Source organism: Salmo salar, chromosome 05 (genome assembly GCF_965601325.2).
Source record: "Salmo salar chromosome 05, fSalSal1, whole genome shotgun sequence".
NCBI lineage: Eukaryota > Metazoa > Chordata > Actinopteri > Salmoniformes > Salmonidae > Salmo > Salmo salar.
In genome coordinates, this window is record NC_138295.1 from 66,302,173 (window position 1) to 66,318,194 (window position 16,022).

Here is a 16,022-nt window from a genome sequence, read left to right on the forward strand (position 1 = left end):
GTCCTAGATGATGGAGGTCACCTTTTCCCTGAAACACCCACAACACGGTCCCCCGTATTGACCATATTCCCAAGCATCTCCATGCAGTCAGACTTTTGATTTTGTGCCACAATAATATACCCCCTCTCTGAATGTCCGAGTGTGACCCCCTCCCCATGGGTTACTGCAGCTAGTGTTGCCAGCACTGCCACTGCCTGGGTGGGGGCACCCCACCGGAATCCCCACCGGCTAGGTACAAGGTCGTCAAGGTTCTCATTAGCAGCTTTGAGTATTAACTTGTATAGCATGCTCTCCCTTTAGGGGGCTTTGGCTTTGCAGGACCAACCCTGCCAAGCAGGCTCAGAATCTTGAGGGGACAGTGCTGCTCTAGGTCTCTGACCAGATTGTGGCTGCATACAGAGCGCTTACAGCAGGCCCATAAAACAGTTAGGGACTTCTCCTTAGTATCTGGGTCATTCAGGTGGGTGTCTAGGGTAAAGGGTTGTGGACCGTTCCATCAATATAGGATCATAAATAAATAAATAAATACATTTATTTTAAAAATGTAGTTCCCCATGATAGGACAATAAATAAATTAAATGTATAATTTATTTTAAAACTGTTCCACCATGATAGGACAATAAATAAACAAATAAATAAGACGTATAATTCATTATAAAAAGTATATCCATCATCTGAACAACATTGAAAGCTCTCTCTCACCCCTGCTCACAGCAATACATTGGTTCTAGGATATGCAACCATTTCATTTCTCACTCAACGCCACACTTTGCCAAACATAACAAATAAAATAAAAAACAAACAAATCAAATCAAATGTATTTATATAGCCCTTCTTACATCAGCTGATATATCAAAGTGCTGTACAGAAACCCAGCCTAAAACCCCAAACAGCAAGCAATGCAGGTGTAGAAGCACGGTGGCTAGGAAAAACTCCCTAGAAAGGCCAAAACCTAGGAAGAAACCTAGAGAGAAACCAGGCTATGAGGGGTGGCCAGTCCTCTTCTGGCTGTGCCGTGTGGAGATTATAACAGAACATGGCCAAGATGTTCAAATGTTCATAAATGACCAGCATGGTCAAATAATAATAATCACAGCAGTTGTCAAGGGTGCAACAAGTCAACACCTCAAGAGTAAATGTCAGTTGGCTTTTCATAGCCGATCATTGAGAGTATCTCTACCGCTCCTGCTGTCTCTAGAGAGTTGAAAACAGCAGGTCTGGGACAGGTAGCACGTCTGGTGAACAGGTCAGGGTTCCATAGCCGCAGGCAGAACAGTTGAAACTGGAGCAGCAGCACGGCCAGGTGGACTGGGGACAGCAAGGAGTCATCATGCCAGGTAGTCCTGAGGCATGGTCCTAGGGCTCAGGTCCTCCGAGAGAGAGAAAGAATGAAAGAGAGAATTAGAGAGAGCATACTTAAATTCACACAGGACACTGGATAAGACAGGAGAAATACTCCAGATATAACAGACTGACCCTAGCCCCCGACACATAAACTACTGCAGCATAAATACTGGAGGCTGAGACAGGAGGGGTCAGAAGACACTGTGGCCCCATCCGATGATACCCCCGGACAGGGCCAAACAGGCAGGATATAACCCCACCCACTTTGCCAAAGCACAGCCCCCACACCACGAGAGGGATATCTTCAACCACCAACTTACCATCCTGAGACAAGGCCGAGTATAGCCCACAAAGATCTCTGCCACGGCACAACCCAAGGGGGGGCGCCAACCCAGACAGGAAGACCACGTCAGTGACTCAACCCACTCAAGAGACGCACCCCTCCTAGGGATGGCATGGAAGAACACCAATAAGCCAGTGACTCAGCCCCTGTAATAGGGTTAGAGGCAGAGAATCTCAGTGGAGAGAAGGGAACCGGCCAGGCAGAGACAGCAAGGGTGGTTCGTTGCTCCAGAGCCTTTCCGTTCACCTTCACACTCCTGGGCCGGACTACACTCAATCATAGGACCTACTGAAGAGATGAGTCTTCAGTAAAGACTTAAAGGTTCAGACCGAGTCTGCGTCTCTCACATGGGTAGGCAGACCATTCCATAAAAATTGAGCTCTATAGGAGAAAGCCCTGCCTCCAGCTGTTTGCTTAGAAATTCTAGGGACAATTAGGAGGCCTGCGTCTTGTGACCGTAGCATATGTGTAGGTATGTACGGCAGGACCAAATCGGAAAGATAGGTAGGAGCAAGCCCATGTAATGCTTTGTAGGTTAGCAGTAAAACCTTGAAATCAGCCCTTGCCTTAACAGGAAGCCAGTGTAGGGAGGCTAGCACTGGAGTAATATGATAAAAAAAATGGGTTCTAGTCAGGATTCTACCAGCCGTATTTAGCACTAACTGAAGTTTATTTAGTGCTTTATCCGGGTAGCCGGAAAGTAGAGCATTGCAGTAGTCCAACCTAGAAGTAACAAAAGCACGGATACATTTTTCTGCATCATTTTTGGACAAAAAGTTTCTGATTTTTGCAATGTTACGTAGATGGAAAAAAGCTGTCCTAGAAACAGTCTTGATATGTTCTTCAAAAGAGAGATCAGGGTCCAGAGTAACGCCGAGGTCCTTCACAGTTTTATTTGAGACGACTGTACAACCATCAAGATTAATTGTCAGATTCAACAGAAGATCTCTTTGTTTCTTGGGACCTAGAACAATCATCTCTGTTTTGTCCGAGTTTAAAAGTAGAACGTTTGCAGCCATCCACTTCCTTATGTCTGAAACACAGGCTTCTAGCGAGGGCAATTTTGGGGCTTCACCATGTTTCATTGAAATGTACAGCTGTGTGTCATCCTCATAGCAGTGAAATTTAACATTATGTTTTCGAATGACATCCCCAAGAGGTAAAATATATAGTGAAAACAATAGTGGTCCTAAAACGGAACCTTGAGGAACACCAAAATGTACAGTTGATTTGTCAGAGGACAAACCATTCACAGAGACAAACTGATATATTTCCGACAGATAAGATCTAAACCAGGCCAGAACTTGTCCGTGTAGACCAATTTGAGTTTCCAATCTCTCCAAAACAATGTGGTGATCGATGGTATCAAAAGCAGCACTAAGATCTAGGAGCAAGAGGACAGATGCAGAGCCTCGGTCTGGCGCCATTAAAAGGTCATTTACCACCTTCACAAGTGCAGTCTCAGTGCTATGATGGGGTCTAAAACCAGACTGAAGCATTTCGTGTACATTGTTTGTCTTCAGGAAGGCAGTGAGTTGCTGCGCAACGGCTTTTTAAAAAAATGTTGAGAGGAATGGAATATTCGATATAGGCCGATAGTTTTTTATATTTTCTGGGTCAAGATTTGGCTTTTTCAAGAGAGGCTTTATTACTGCCACTTTTAGTGAGTTTGGTACACAACCGGTGGATAGAGAGCCGTTTATTATGTTCAACATAGGAGGGCCAAGCACAGGAAGCAGCTCTTTTCAGTAGTTTAGTTGGAATAGGGTCCAGTATGCAGCTTGAAGGTGTCAAGAGATATAGTACTAAAACACTTTAGTGTCTCCCTTGATCCTAGGTCCTGGCAGAGTTGTGCAGACTCAGGACAACAGAGCTTTGGAGGAATAGCAGATTTAAAGAGGAGTCCGTAATTTGCTTTCTAATGATCATTATCTTTTCCTCAAAGAAGTTCATGAATTTACTGCTGAAGTGAAAGCCATCCTCTCTTGGGGAATGCTGCTTTTTAGTTAGCTTTGCGACAGTATCAAAAAGAAAGTTCAGATTGTTTTTATTTTCCTCAATTAAGTTGGAAAAATAGGATGATCGATACTGCACGGTACTGTCTTTCCAAGCTAGTCGGAAGACTTCCAGTTTGGTGTGGCGCCCTTTCCATTCAAATTTTCTGGAAGCTTGCTTCAGAGCTCGTGTATTTTCTGAATACCAGGGAGCTAGTTTCTTATGACAAATGTTTTTAGGGTTGCAACTGCATCTAGGGTATTGAGCAAGGTTAAATTGAGTTCCTCAGTTAGGTGGTTAACTGATTTTTGTCATCTGACGTCCTTGGGTAGGCAGAGGGAGTCTGGAAGGGCATCAAGGAATCTTTGGGTTGTCTGTGCCTTCTGCTTACTGAGTTTTTTTCTTCATCATGTTGAACTAGTGCTTGTGTTCCAATTAGTTATATATGAAGATATATAGAAAAGCTATATTTTTTATTGTATTGTTACAATCCTGAACCGGGCTAAAATTGTGTTTCATTATTTTCCTCTTCTATGAGAACTTTGTCATTTTTAAAATAACCATGGAGTAGTCTTTGTCTCTGAACAACTGGTTATCAATATATAGTTTATCGACGACAAGAGCTACTCGTTTCCCTTTTAATCTTTTTTCTTTGAAAATTGGATACAGAACTTTACGCCGTTCTGCAATTTCCTTCGGGAACTGATCATTCATGCCAATTTTGGTCCCAGCAAGTCTTTTACCCAGGCTTTTAACCATTATTTTATCTTTAAATGAAGCAAATTTGGCAACGATTGGGCGTTCATATCTCTGCCCGAAGCGGTGTACATGTTCGAGTTGGATTTTGTCGATTGCGTCGCATGGAATCTGAAGCGCTGTAAGGAGGAACTCTAACTACAGATTCAGGAACTTCCCCTTCTTTCTCTTGGATACCTGTAAGTACCAGATTCTCTTTCATGGATCTAGTCTGTATGTCAAGTAAGGCTTCTCTCAGAACAAAGTTCTCCTTTTTGAGTTAATTCACTTCGGTTTCAATCTTATTGACTGTCCCTTTTAGCTTGTGTTTCCTTCTCCAATGTTGCAGCTTTTTCACCACTCATCTCGAGGCTTGCCTTTAACTCTTATATCCTTACTGACTAATTCAAGTATACCCAGTTTGTCATGTATTGATTTTAACAGATCGGTTTTGACCTTTACCATTCCCGGTGGTGAAAATAGTAAATCGTCTGTAAAAGAGTCACGTTTTCATTTAGAATTGCAGATAAAGTTCAGAATGATACAATTTCATGTGTACAACATCTGAAGACCTGCACTTGGGATCCCGAGTGGCGCAGTGGTCTAAGGCACTGCATCTCTGTGCAAGAGGCATCACTACAGTCCCAGTTTCAAATCCAGGCTGTATCATATCCTGCAGTGATTTGGAGTCCCAAAATACCTATCCAGGCATTGTAAGCTCTGGCATTCATTAGCAATGTAGGAGCAGGGGAATGATAACACAAGGTACAATAGATAGAAATCGCTCAGCCATTTCCTGGTTGCTAAAATGTTATCATGTTCACCAAATTTCAGTTTATGTGACAAAAAGAGCGTAGATAATCATTGTAAAATATAAACTGCTGTGAAATATATTTTCATTAACCCAAAATATTGTATTTTAAGCTGTTTGAAGCTGGTGTACAAAACCGAAAGTAAAAAGACGCAAAAGCTAAACTTAAAGAAGCATAGAAATATCACACATAGAACAGATCTGCCGCATATCAGACTTGCTTTCAACAGGAATTACCAATCTATAACTCACTCATGACTGCATGGCTAGGCACGATTCCAACACCATCAAGTTTGCAGACCACACAACAGTGGTAGACCTGATCACCGACAAAATGGAATGACCAAAAGGCTGCAGTTATTTTCTCACCCAAGCGCTACACTTCTACACTTCTGGGTGGTGCCAGAATAACAACCTATCCCTCAACGTAACCAAGACTAAGGAGATGATCGTGGACTACAGGAAAAGGAGGACCGAGCACACCCCCATTCTCATCGACGGGGCTGTAGTGGAGTAGGTTGAGAGCTTCAAGTTCCTTGGTGTCCACATCACCAACAAACTAGAATGGTCCAAACACACCAAGACAGTTGTGGAGAAGGCACGACAAAGCCTATTCCCCCTCAGGAAACTAAAAAGATTTGGCATGGGTCCTGAGATCCTCAAAAGGTTCTACAACTGCAACATCGAGAGCATCCTGATTGGTTGCATCACTGCCTGGTACGGCAATTGCTCGGCCTCCGACCACAAGGCACTACAGAGGGTAGTGCGGACGGCCCAGTACATCACTGGGGCTAAGCTGCCTGCCATCCAGGACCTCTACACCGGAAGGCCCTAAAAATTGTCACATTAATGTATAGTCACTTTAACTATACATTAATGTACATATGTACATACTACCTCAATTGGCCCGACCAACCAGTGCTCGCCAACCCTGCCAACCCCTCTTTATGCTACTGCTACTCTCTGTTCATCATATATGCATAGTCACTTTAACCATATCTACATGTACATACTACCTCAATCAACCTGACTAACTGGTGTCTGTATGTAGCCTCGCTACTTTTATAGCCTCGGCACTGTATATAGCCTCGCTACTGTCTTTTTACTGTTGTTTTTATTTCTTTACTTACTTATTGTTCACCTCACCTTTTTTGCACTATTGGTTAGAGCCTGTAAGTAAGCATTTCACTGTAAGTTCTACACCTGTTGTATTCGGCGCACGTGACAAATAAACTTTGATTTGACTTTTCTATGTGAATTTGGTCAGGTCGTCCACAAAGTTACCTACTGGACCTTCATGGACCAGCTGTGTTTATGTGTAGCCTTCCATTCCCGTGACCAGTAATGCTTCCTATACTTTCAATGCATTTTTTTGCAAAAGATGGGTAAAGCTTGGCACAAAACAAAAAAGGTGTGTAAACTGCGTTTACCCTCCACTACACCAGTGCCCATGACATGATTTCTAAGCAAAGTTCAAATGATATTTCAGTGTCCATAATTTCGGTCTGCCTGATTACCAACGGGGGTTAAACATAAATCCATGTGCATGCAAGCAAACATGAGTGATGGATTGGCCTATTTGTCAAAGCATCAGCTGCAACACACCACTAACTTCTCTGTCCACAAGACAGCGCTATGCAGGCTTGTTGCAGCACACTGTGAATGACATGCTGGTGTGACTGTGAGCTCAGCCAGCTCAGGTCATAAGGCTCAGCAACCAGCAGGCTGTTTGTGTATTGTGTGGCAGTGGTGGGCACAGCACAGTACAGCACAGCACAGGGCAGGCCCGATGGATTAGCATGAGAATGGGGAGTCAGTGAGTGGAGAGAGGGCTGGTATAAAAGAGGAGGGCGCAGAGTTTGATCTCTGTCACAGTAGCGCTCATGACCTCACCTTGCGTCTCTGCTCCGCCTCCAAGCACTCTTGCTGACTGTGGTTTCTCTCTATTCTCTCCTCCTCCCTCCTCCTCCTCCTCTCCTCCTTGTCTTCCCTTGACTCATCCTCCTCATCTTCCCTTGACTCCTCCTCCTCACCCTGCCCTTCCTCCTCCTGCTCCTACTCCTTCTCCTCCTCTCTGTCAGCATGGATGACAACATAGAAACCCACACCTTCCTGTACTTTGCCTACGGCAGCAACCTACTGAAGGAAAGGCTCCAGCTCAAGAACCCCTCCGCTTCCATCCACTGTGTGGCCAGGCTCAAGGTACAACCCGACCTGACCTGACTATAAAGAGGACCTGGGAGGACACCTGACCTTAATTTGACCCTCTCTATCTCTCCTCTCCAGGACTACAAGCTAATATTTGGGAACTACAAGGGTCTGGCCAGTGACCGCTGGCATGGGGGTGTGGCGACCATCGAGAACAGCCCAGTGGACGAGGTGTGGGGAGTGGTATGGAGGATGAACGTGGCCGACCTCGAGTCTCTAGACAGGTAAGAGACCTTCATCTTGTTCACCTAATCCAAGTTGGTGCATACCGTGTCTACTGTGTCAAGGCTGTATCACAACCGGACGTGATTGGGAGTCCAATAGGGCGGCGCACAATTAGACCAGCGTCGTCCAGGGTTTGGACGGTGTAGCCCGTCATTGTAAATAAGAATTTGTTCTTAACTGACTTGCCTAGTTTAAATAAAGGTTAAATATTTTTTTTTAAATAAATACTGAGTCTGTGTCATTCTGAGTGCTTCTTCATTGTGGTTGAAGTGGTCTAGTTCTAACCAGTTGAAAAGTTGTGTGGGTGGGTGTATTCATGTTTGTGTATTTGTGTGTGTGTGTGTGCAGCCAGGAGAACGTGAGACTAGGGGCCTACAGCCCTGTGGAGGTGAATGTGAAGACTCGGGGCCAAGAGCTCAACTGTCGCACCTACATCATGAACAGCTGTATTTACGCTCCACCATCGCCACAGTACCTCAAGGTGACACACCTTTTACACTCTTTTCCTCCCCCTTTCTATCTTTTTTCTCTCTCTCTATCACACACTGTCTCACTTTCTCAATCTATTTATATCTCTGTCATTCCAAATCAATTTAAGAACATGGACTTGACACTGAACCCTGTAAGACGTTAGGGACCTTACAAAGTGTAGAGAGGAACGTTGTTAATGAAAGTGATGCTCTCTATGGATATACAGTGGGACAGTGAAGAGAAATGCAAATAGTTGTCTCTGAAAATGATCTCTGATAGAAATCTCTGAAAAGGTATTTACCAACAAGTGCTTTTTCAAATGAATTGTAATTAAACAATATACTGTATATTCTCAAATTCATAACCAAAACAACAGCAAATCAAACAGATTCTCTAAAGCATGTGAAAAAAGGAATTCACACATCACTCGTCATTCATTCAAGAGGATGATGTCAGCCAATGAATGAGTCTCTGTCACTCATTCACTGTGGTGGCAAAAATACCAGTGTTTTGGTGTTTTTTCTGGCGTTTGCCACTGACAGCTCCCAGATGGCTTTGTGTTAAAAAGACAATTGGGAAAGAGCAGCAACTAGGTCAGTGGATTTTTTGACTATTCACTCACAGCCCCTCTCCAAAATAAAACCTCCCTCTCTGAAGCATCTGGAATGCTACATTCCAGGTTCATATTCTGGCTGTCGCAAGAACACAGGATTTGTTTTATTTTTTTATTTAGTAAGTATCCATCAATTCATTCAGGATTTACCCAATCTCATGCACTGTATTGGACAATGTGAACAGTTACTAAACTGTGTTTCCAGACGGTTCATTGCACATCTAAAAGCTCTAGCTAAATAATCAAAGTGTTGTGAGGAAAAACAGCCAGCGAATGTAACAGGCGTGGAGCGTGGCTTTGTGACCACAGAAGCTTTGTGCAGTGCTCTGTCGTGTGTGTACCAGACTCATACGGTTGAGCTGAGTGCATTGTTCCTCTGTTATGTGGCGTGTTCTATATGTGTGGTGTGTGGTTCGATGGGTACAGTATTTGAGGGGCAGTTACTATAGCGTTAGGCTAGTTACTATTGATGTTCTGGATTTTAATGGGCGCCACTGGTCATTTATTTGTCGTTAGATAACAGAAAATACTGTATAAGTGATTGTCTGATTAATATGGTTTAACTTCCTATGAAATTATAAATATTTTATGTTGATTGTTCTCTGGTTGCCCCAGGTGATTTTAATGGGGGCGGAGCAGAATGGCTTGCCAAAGAACTACCAGGAGAAGCTGAGGTCCATCGAGACCAACAAGTATGAGGGCCCACTGCCTGTCATGGCTGAGCTGGAGCGGATTATGAAAAGAGCCAAGGAGAGAGCCAACCACCGATCTGACGCTTAACACCTTGAGCAAACTGCCATGTTTAGGAACTCAACTCCTGGTAGGACAATAGAAGTTTGCTTCAACAACTTCCACTGTCCTACCAAGAGTTGTTGAATATCTTCTCATCTCCAGTTTGCTCCACTGTCCATGCACCTTGGTTTGAAAGCGAGGTAGCGACAGCATTTATTTTTCTCTAGGAACTCAAACTTGCCTAGAGAGAACTGTTTTCAGAAACCCACTGGTTAGAGAAACCATCAAGTCCTGTGTGTAACGTTACATCTATAAGTCCTCTTCAGGAATAGTTATTTACTGACAAATAACAATGATGACGATGACACCGAGCATCCCTCAGACTGTATAGGGATTGAATGTAGAATATGATCATGTGTATTTGTACTACTTTGGCGGACAATAAAACCTCCCCAGATGTTCTGTGTTGATCTGTATAGAGTGCACAATGGCATTAAATCAGCCTCATTCAAGATAGCCTGGTCTCAGATCTGTTTGTGGTGTCTTTCCAAATCCTATGGGTCAGTGACATGACCATGTTGTCAAGACAGCACAGAAAGATATGGGACCAGGCTACATTCAAGATCACTTCTTCTGTTAATCATAAAGAGTCTACTGATGCACCCGTGCGTCAATCTAAGTAACAATAAAAGAATCCCCATAAAAATCCAATTTAAGCTAGAGATATCCACTTATGCAGGCCTTCCGCATCTGCGGTAGAAGGTGGCCGAGCTACAGCGGTGTTTCTCAGACCATGAGACATCCCAAAAATCGGTCTACTCGCAAAAACGTCTGTAGCATCCGAACGGTTTGGCCAACTACTATGACCACTCTATGGAAAGATGAGACTCTCACAAACGCGATGGTGTTCTCCGTTTTTTTGTTATACCTCAAAATCAAATAACTAAATGATCCATGGTATCAACATCTTAAAACAATTCCACATGTTAGCTTAGTAGAACCCCCCCGAAGTGAGTTTCCAGTATGTGGCTTTGCTGAGATGGTGACCAGAGAAAATCAGCTGTATCATACATCTGAGTCATACAGTAATGCAACGCTAGAAGAAGGCAAGAGAGAGAGATGGAACATGTTATTGAATCAAATAATAAAAATGTATACAAAGCCATAAACCTCATTGTTAGCTGAGAATGTGTTTCCTTTTTTTGCTGCAAACATATTTTGAACAATGGAAGTCTGTATACTGTATATGATTGAAGGTCTTTGTCTCCCTCTGCTGTTGATAACGGTTGGTCATTGTATCCATACAGTTCATACAAAGTTCATTGGAAGCAGAATACCACTGTCTAGACATGTACACAAAAAAAGATGCTCTCTAAAACCTTAAAGAGTTATTTGCTCATCTCTGTAGGAGAACCCTTTATGGTTCCAGGTAGAACCTTTTCACCCAACAAAGACCCCTTTTAGAACCCATTTTAAAAGAGTGTAGTACTGGATCTGGTCACTGGCCAGGGTGTGGTTCAGGAGGGACCAGTTTGGTCCACAGACGGTCCCAGAAGGCAGGCTGCATGGCCTGGTCCTGGGGCCAGACCAGGTAGGTCCTGGGGATCACAATAATAACGGATTATTTGAATGAAAGTATAAAGGGCTTTTATCACACTCAAGGCATTATACAACACTTGAAAGACAACATACTCTAAAGTCATAATGAAGATACTGTATATAAGTAAAATATCATTTAGAAGACAAGCCTTCAAGTCAAGTTCCTCAACACATGAGGTCACAAAAAATATACAGTGCATTTGGAAAGTATTCAGACCACTTCACTTTTCCCACATTTCACTACGTTACAGCATGATGCTGCCACCACCAATCTTCACTGTAGTGATGGTGCCAGGTTTCCTCTAGAAATGACGCTTGGCATTCAGGCCAAAGAGTTCAATATTGGTTTCATCAGACCAGATAATCTTGTTTCTCATGGTCTGAGAGTCCTTTAGGTGCCCTTTGGCAAAGTCCAAGCGGGCTGTCATGTGTATTTTATTGAGTGTCTTCCGTGTGGCCACTCTACCATAAAGGCCTGATTGGTGGAGTGCTGCAGAGATGGTTGTCCTTCTGGAAGTTTTTCCCATCTCCACAGAGGAACTCTGGAGCTCTGTCAGAGTGACCAGAGGGTTCTTGGTCACCTCTCTGACCAAGGCCCTTCTCCCCTGATTGCTCAGTTTGGCCTGGTGGCCAGCTCTGGGAAGAAACTTGGTGGTTTCAAACTTCTTCCATTTTAAAATGATGGAGGCCACTGTGTTATTAGGGAGCTTCAATGCTGCAGAATTTGTTGGTACCCTTCCGCAGATCTGTGCTCAATTTTGAGTCTCATAGCAAAGGGTCTGATTACTTAGGTAAATAAGGTATTTGCAAAAATGTCTAAAAACCTGTTTTGTCATTATGGGGTATTGTGCGTAGATTTATATATAATCAATTTTAGAATAAGGCTGTAACGTAACAATGTGGAGTGGTCTGATTGCGTTCCGAATGCACTGTATGTTTTTGCAAGGATGTTTCCAAGTTAAATAAATGATAGAGTGTAGTTCACAGAACCCCCTCTCCACATACTGTTCGTACCTGGTCTTGACCAGCCTGGCCAGGCGGTGGTGGGCAGACAGCTGGCGAGGGGGGATGTCCTCCAGGAAGACCAAGATAAGGATGTCCCTTTGCTTCACCAGCAGACGGAGGGTGGCCAGCCGCAGCTCCAGGGAGCACCAGTTACTGCGCAGGTAGTTACGACTCACCACACACACGGTGTAGCGGCTGCCTGGAACCAGACCAATAAGAAGGATCATTAGATGGTGATGCCATTGGCTTGGCATTTTTAACCAGTGCGTCTGTATATAGTAATTCTAGTAGTGCAGGATACCTACCGTAGAGGCTGTCTGTGATGTTGTCCACAATGTCCTTCCCCAACTGGAAGTCCCTGCTGTGCAGACATAGACGCAGGAAGGGAGGTCCCCTCTGCTCCAGGCCCGGAAGCAGCTGCTCCACCACCCAGCGCTCATCTCTCCCACTGTACGACACAAAGGCATCATAGCAGTAGCGCCCCCTGGGGTTGGGCCTCCGTACAGCCTCCTCCAGCCAGCAGCGGATGATGTGGCAGAAGGCCAGCAGGTATTCCCGAGCCAGCTGATGGAGCAGCACCACCAGCATGAAGAGGAGCAAGCCCAGCGAGGTGCAGAGGAACAGGACAAAGCCCACATCCAGGGAACAGTTGGCTGCTGAGTACCTGAGATGGACGGTGCAATGATGGAAACAAAGACATCCCTTGTCACTTAGATGACTCATATTATGGACACTATCAATAGAGAAAGCATTCGAAACAGGTCGTGGCTGCACATCCAGGCCTAGATGGCAAGTCCAAATGCTAAACGGCCATGGTAGTGTTCTATGTGTGTGTTGCCTCTATGGTTGTACAATAAATGGATGCTCTTCATTATCAGTACATCTTTCTTCTTACCTGGCAAAGTTCTGGATGCCATTCTCGTTTTTACATGTCACGTCTGCTTCCCCAGGGTGATAAAATACGACCTGGACATGTGGCTGTCTTTCGGCCCAGGCGAGCAGCCAGGTGTTGTCACAGCTGCAGTCCAGGCGAAAATTGTAGAGTAGCAGGTACCTCAGGTTGGTCAGCGGCTCTGTGAAACTCTCCATCACACTGAACTCCTCTGGGATGTGGATTGACATCTGCCTGAGAAGAAGGCAGAAAACAGTTCACTCTAAGGGCCCAAACGGAGGCCAGCTTGTAGACGCTGTTAGCCAATCAAACACAGAATCATTTGTAGTTGTAGCTCGTAATGCCAGAGTCTTGTCTAGTGGTGGCAAATCCAGACCACACATGGCCCCTTGTGGCATCCCACTGGGCAAAAACTGGTTGATTCAAAGTTGTATCCAATGTTGGAAAACTGATTGGATTTGCAAAAAGTCATCAACGTAAGGGCATTTCGTATTTTCACCCAACTTTTAACTTCAATCCAATGACATGGTGACATATGTTGTTGACTTCACATTGAATTCACGGTTAGTTGACAACAACTAAATGTAATTCAAAACTAGACGTTGAACTGATGTCTGTGCTCAGTGGGATGGGTTCAAACCCCGCCTGCCTTCATATGGGTGGGTGTTTCTATTATCTACCTGAGGGAATGCAGGTCTCTGCTCATCTCCTCCTCCAGACTGAGGATCCTGCAGGTGACCAGGTTCAGGGTCTTCAGCTTGGTGAGGTTGTGGAACATTGTGGCCAGCCCTGGCTGCCGGTAGAGTTCCACTCCCATTAGCGTCAGATACCTACAGTTGGATTATAATCAGTTACCTTGTAAATGCACTTTTGAAATAATCTGTCATACTTCTTTTTATTCTTTAGACCACTACTGCTCTTAAACCCCACTCATACTTTAAAAGATGCAGGCAGGCCAGTCTTGGATGGCTTGCATACAGTAGAGCTTTTAATCTAATTTATAGTATACTTTTGAAACTATACAGGTGTTTGTCCACACTCTACCGTTAAGTAAATGGATAAATAGATACCTCATCTCCACAAGTGTGTTCAGGTCAGTCATGTCCACAAATTCAGCTGACAGCACAGAATTGAAGCCAAAGTACTGTAGGGAGGTGAAGTATCTTGCTGCAAAATAAGACCCACACAGGAGGCGTTCTGTTATGGCTGTGAGGCTGACGACGGACTGAAAAAAACGGTCTCCAGCAGTCCTGGAAGAATACAGTTGTGGCACTGAGCTGAAGGGAAATCCCTCGTTTTGGGGTGCTGTTGCTGCCGATTATGATGTTCAGGGTGTACCACATGGAAGAAATGTTAATATGCATTAACCCTTGAGGGAAGACACCAAATATGTGTGTCAGATTCACATTCACGCTACTCTCCAACTCACTAGGCAAAGGGTGAAAGTCCCCTAAACTTATGTGCTTCAGCAAAGCGAGGTGGATGAAGGAAAATGCTTCAATCGTTTCAAGTGGGTTTAGTTCCAGAATTAGGGTTTCCAAGCCATGCAGGCCAAAGAAACTGTTCTCTGTTATCTGAGAGATCTTGTTATTCCGTAGGTCTAAGAACCTCAATTTAGCTAGTTCCTTAAATGTAAAGTCTGCAACAGTGGTAATCTGATTTCCTGACAAAATCATCTGTTCCAGATTCTTCAAGCAACCAAACTGCTCTGAGGTGATGTTTGTGATGTGAAAGCTAAACAGGCACAGTTTTTTCAGCCACAGAACGGGACCCTTTTGAGTGTCACAAAGCATACTGATTTCAACTTCCCTCGAGTGCGTAAGGAAAACACCCAAATCAACGAGATTCTTCAAATAATGGATCAAACTCAAGTTAATTGCATCATGATCATGTTCATAATAATAGAAATTAATCCTCTTTATCCCCTGGCAGTTTCTCACAGCAGATGTGGTGTTGTTCCAGAATTGATGATTTCTTACACTAATTTCTGTGATTGAGAGTTTGAATACTGTTTCACAAACTGACTCAAAGAAAATGCATTTGTAGTAAAAATCAAACGCCTGTAGTCTTTTGATGCCAGACTGCAGAAGCTGTGTCTGTGGCTCATCAACTAAAGGCACAGAGAGATCTGTGATGTTTTCAAAGCATTTGAATGCACCTTTTTCTAAGTGATGAGCATTAGGGAATGAAAATCTCACCTCTTGAAGACGATAGAAATGAGGAAGCTCAAGAACAGCTCCTTTGGTGTCAGAGCAGTTTGGGGGTCTCAAAGTGACTATCTCCTCTGACTTAAATGCCAGGCTTGTTATTGACTGTGACATATTAACTATCCTGCATAGCAAATCAGATAGCTCCTGTGTACAACATCTGTTGACTGTGAGTTTCTTCAAAAGGGGGATCCCTCCAAATACGTCCAGTGCCATCACAGAAAGCATGCAATCCGCAATGGAAAGTTCCTCCAGATTAGTCAGGTCCCTGAAAGTGTTGGATAGAAGCGATGCATTGTTACACGGTATCATCCCCTTACAGTTCAGAGAAAGTGTCTTTACACTGGACAGTCCCTTGAAGGTGCCATGGAGAATTGTGGGTAGAAAGCCCTCTAGGTGAAGTCTCTCAAGAGCATAGAATCGAGAGAGAGCGCCAGATTGCATTACGTATCCACTCCTGATCTCGAGACAGAGGGTCTGGTAGTTTGATGGAACAACAGAGAGGTTGACTTTGAGGTCATATATATCCCAGCAACTGGCAGTGAAGCCGATCATGCTTGGGCAGTTAGCGTGAATGTACATCCAGTAATGCACTTTCTCATAGAGGATACATTTGTTACTCAGCCAACCCCAAGAACCAAAGATCCAAAATGCAAATAGTCCCAACTGAACACAGACCAGGCTCATCTTTCTTGTGAAGTAGCTCAGAGACACTGGTCAGTTAGAATGACTTGATGCTTGTGCTGCAGTCTGAGTATATATTACTATCTGTGGAATCTTTTTTTGGTCTGTTTTCTTACTGGCTTTGACAGAAAGAGAAAGGCTGTTGTACACAGATAAGG

General features: G+C 44.0%; 2 protein-coding genes and 1 long non-coding RNA gene across 4 annotated transcripts; 1 reads left to right on the forward strand and 2 right to left on the reverse strand.

Moving 5' to 3' along the window:
- Nucleotides 1-570: 570 nt before the first annotated feature.
- Nucleotides 571-5,597, reverse strand: LOC145879540 (uncharacterized). The gene is made up of 2 exons (XR_014392375.1): nucleotides 5,481-5,597; nucleotides 571-1,370 (listed from the first exon to the last, which is right to left on the reverse strand). It is a non-coding gene; the product is annotated as an uncharacterized LOC145879540 (long non-coding RNA).
- Nucleotides 4,235-9,935, forward strand: ggctb (gamma-glutamylcyclotransferase b). 2 transcript variants are annotated; one of them, XM_014201248.3, is made up of 5 exons: nucleotides 4,235-4,617; nucleotides 7,310-7,430; nucleotides 7,515-7,660; nucleotides 8,010-8,142; nucleotides 9,361-9,935. In XM_014201248.3, exons 2-5 carry the CDS (start codon nucleotides 7,311-7,313, stop codon nucleotides 9,523-9,525), a joined length of 564 nt encoding a protein of 187 aa, XP_014056723.1. In that variant the 5' UTR covers nucleotides 4,235-4,617; nucleotide 7,310; the 3' UTR covers nucleotides 9,526-9,935. The 2 variants fall into 2 exon arrangements, with proteins under 2 accessions (XP_014056723.1, XP_045574570.1); XM_045718614.2 differs by lacking the exon at nucleotides 4,235-4,617 and having other exon boundaries at nucleotides 6,846-7,430.
- Nucleotides 9,936-10,381: 446 nt separating this feature from the next.
- On the reverse strand, nucleotides 10,382-15,735 carry LOC106605509 (uncharacterized). The gene is given in 7 exon segments (XM_014201247.3): nucleotides 10,382-11,075; nucleotides 12,091-12,280; nucleotides 12,387-12,745; nucleotides 12,977-13,207; nucleotides 13,654-13,803; nucleotides 14,044-14,207; nucleotides 14,209-15,735. Coding segments are annotated over 7 exon segments (2,721 nt in total). The 3' UTR covers nucleotides 10,382-10,975.
- Between the last annotated feature and the right edge of the window lie 287 nt (nucleotides 15,736-16,022).

Bases quoted from the DNA above. Each gene is read 5' to 3' on its own strand.
- ggctb (XM_014201248.3), top strand. From the start codon at position 7,311: ATGGATGACAACATAGAAACCCACACCTTCCTGTACTTTGCCTACGGC. The intron at 7,661-8,009 runs GTAAGAGACCTT...GTGTGTGTGCAG, and splicing joins GACCTCGAGTCTCTAGACAG to CCAGGAGAACGTGAGACTAG. The intron at 8,143-9,360 runs GTGACACACCTT...TGGTTGCCCCAG, and splicing joins CATCGCCACAGTACCTCAAG to GTGATTTTAATGGGGGCGGA.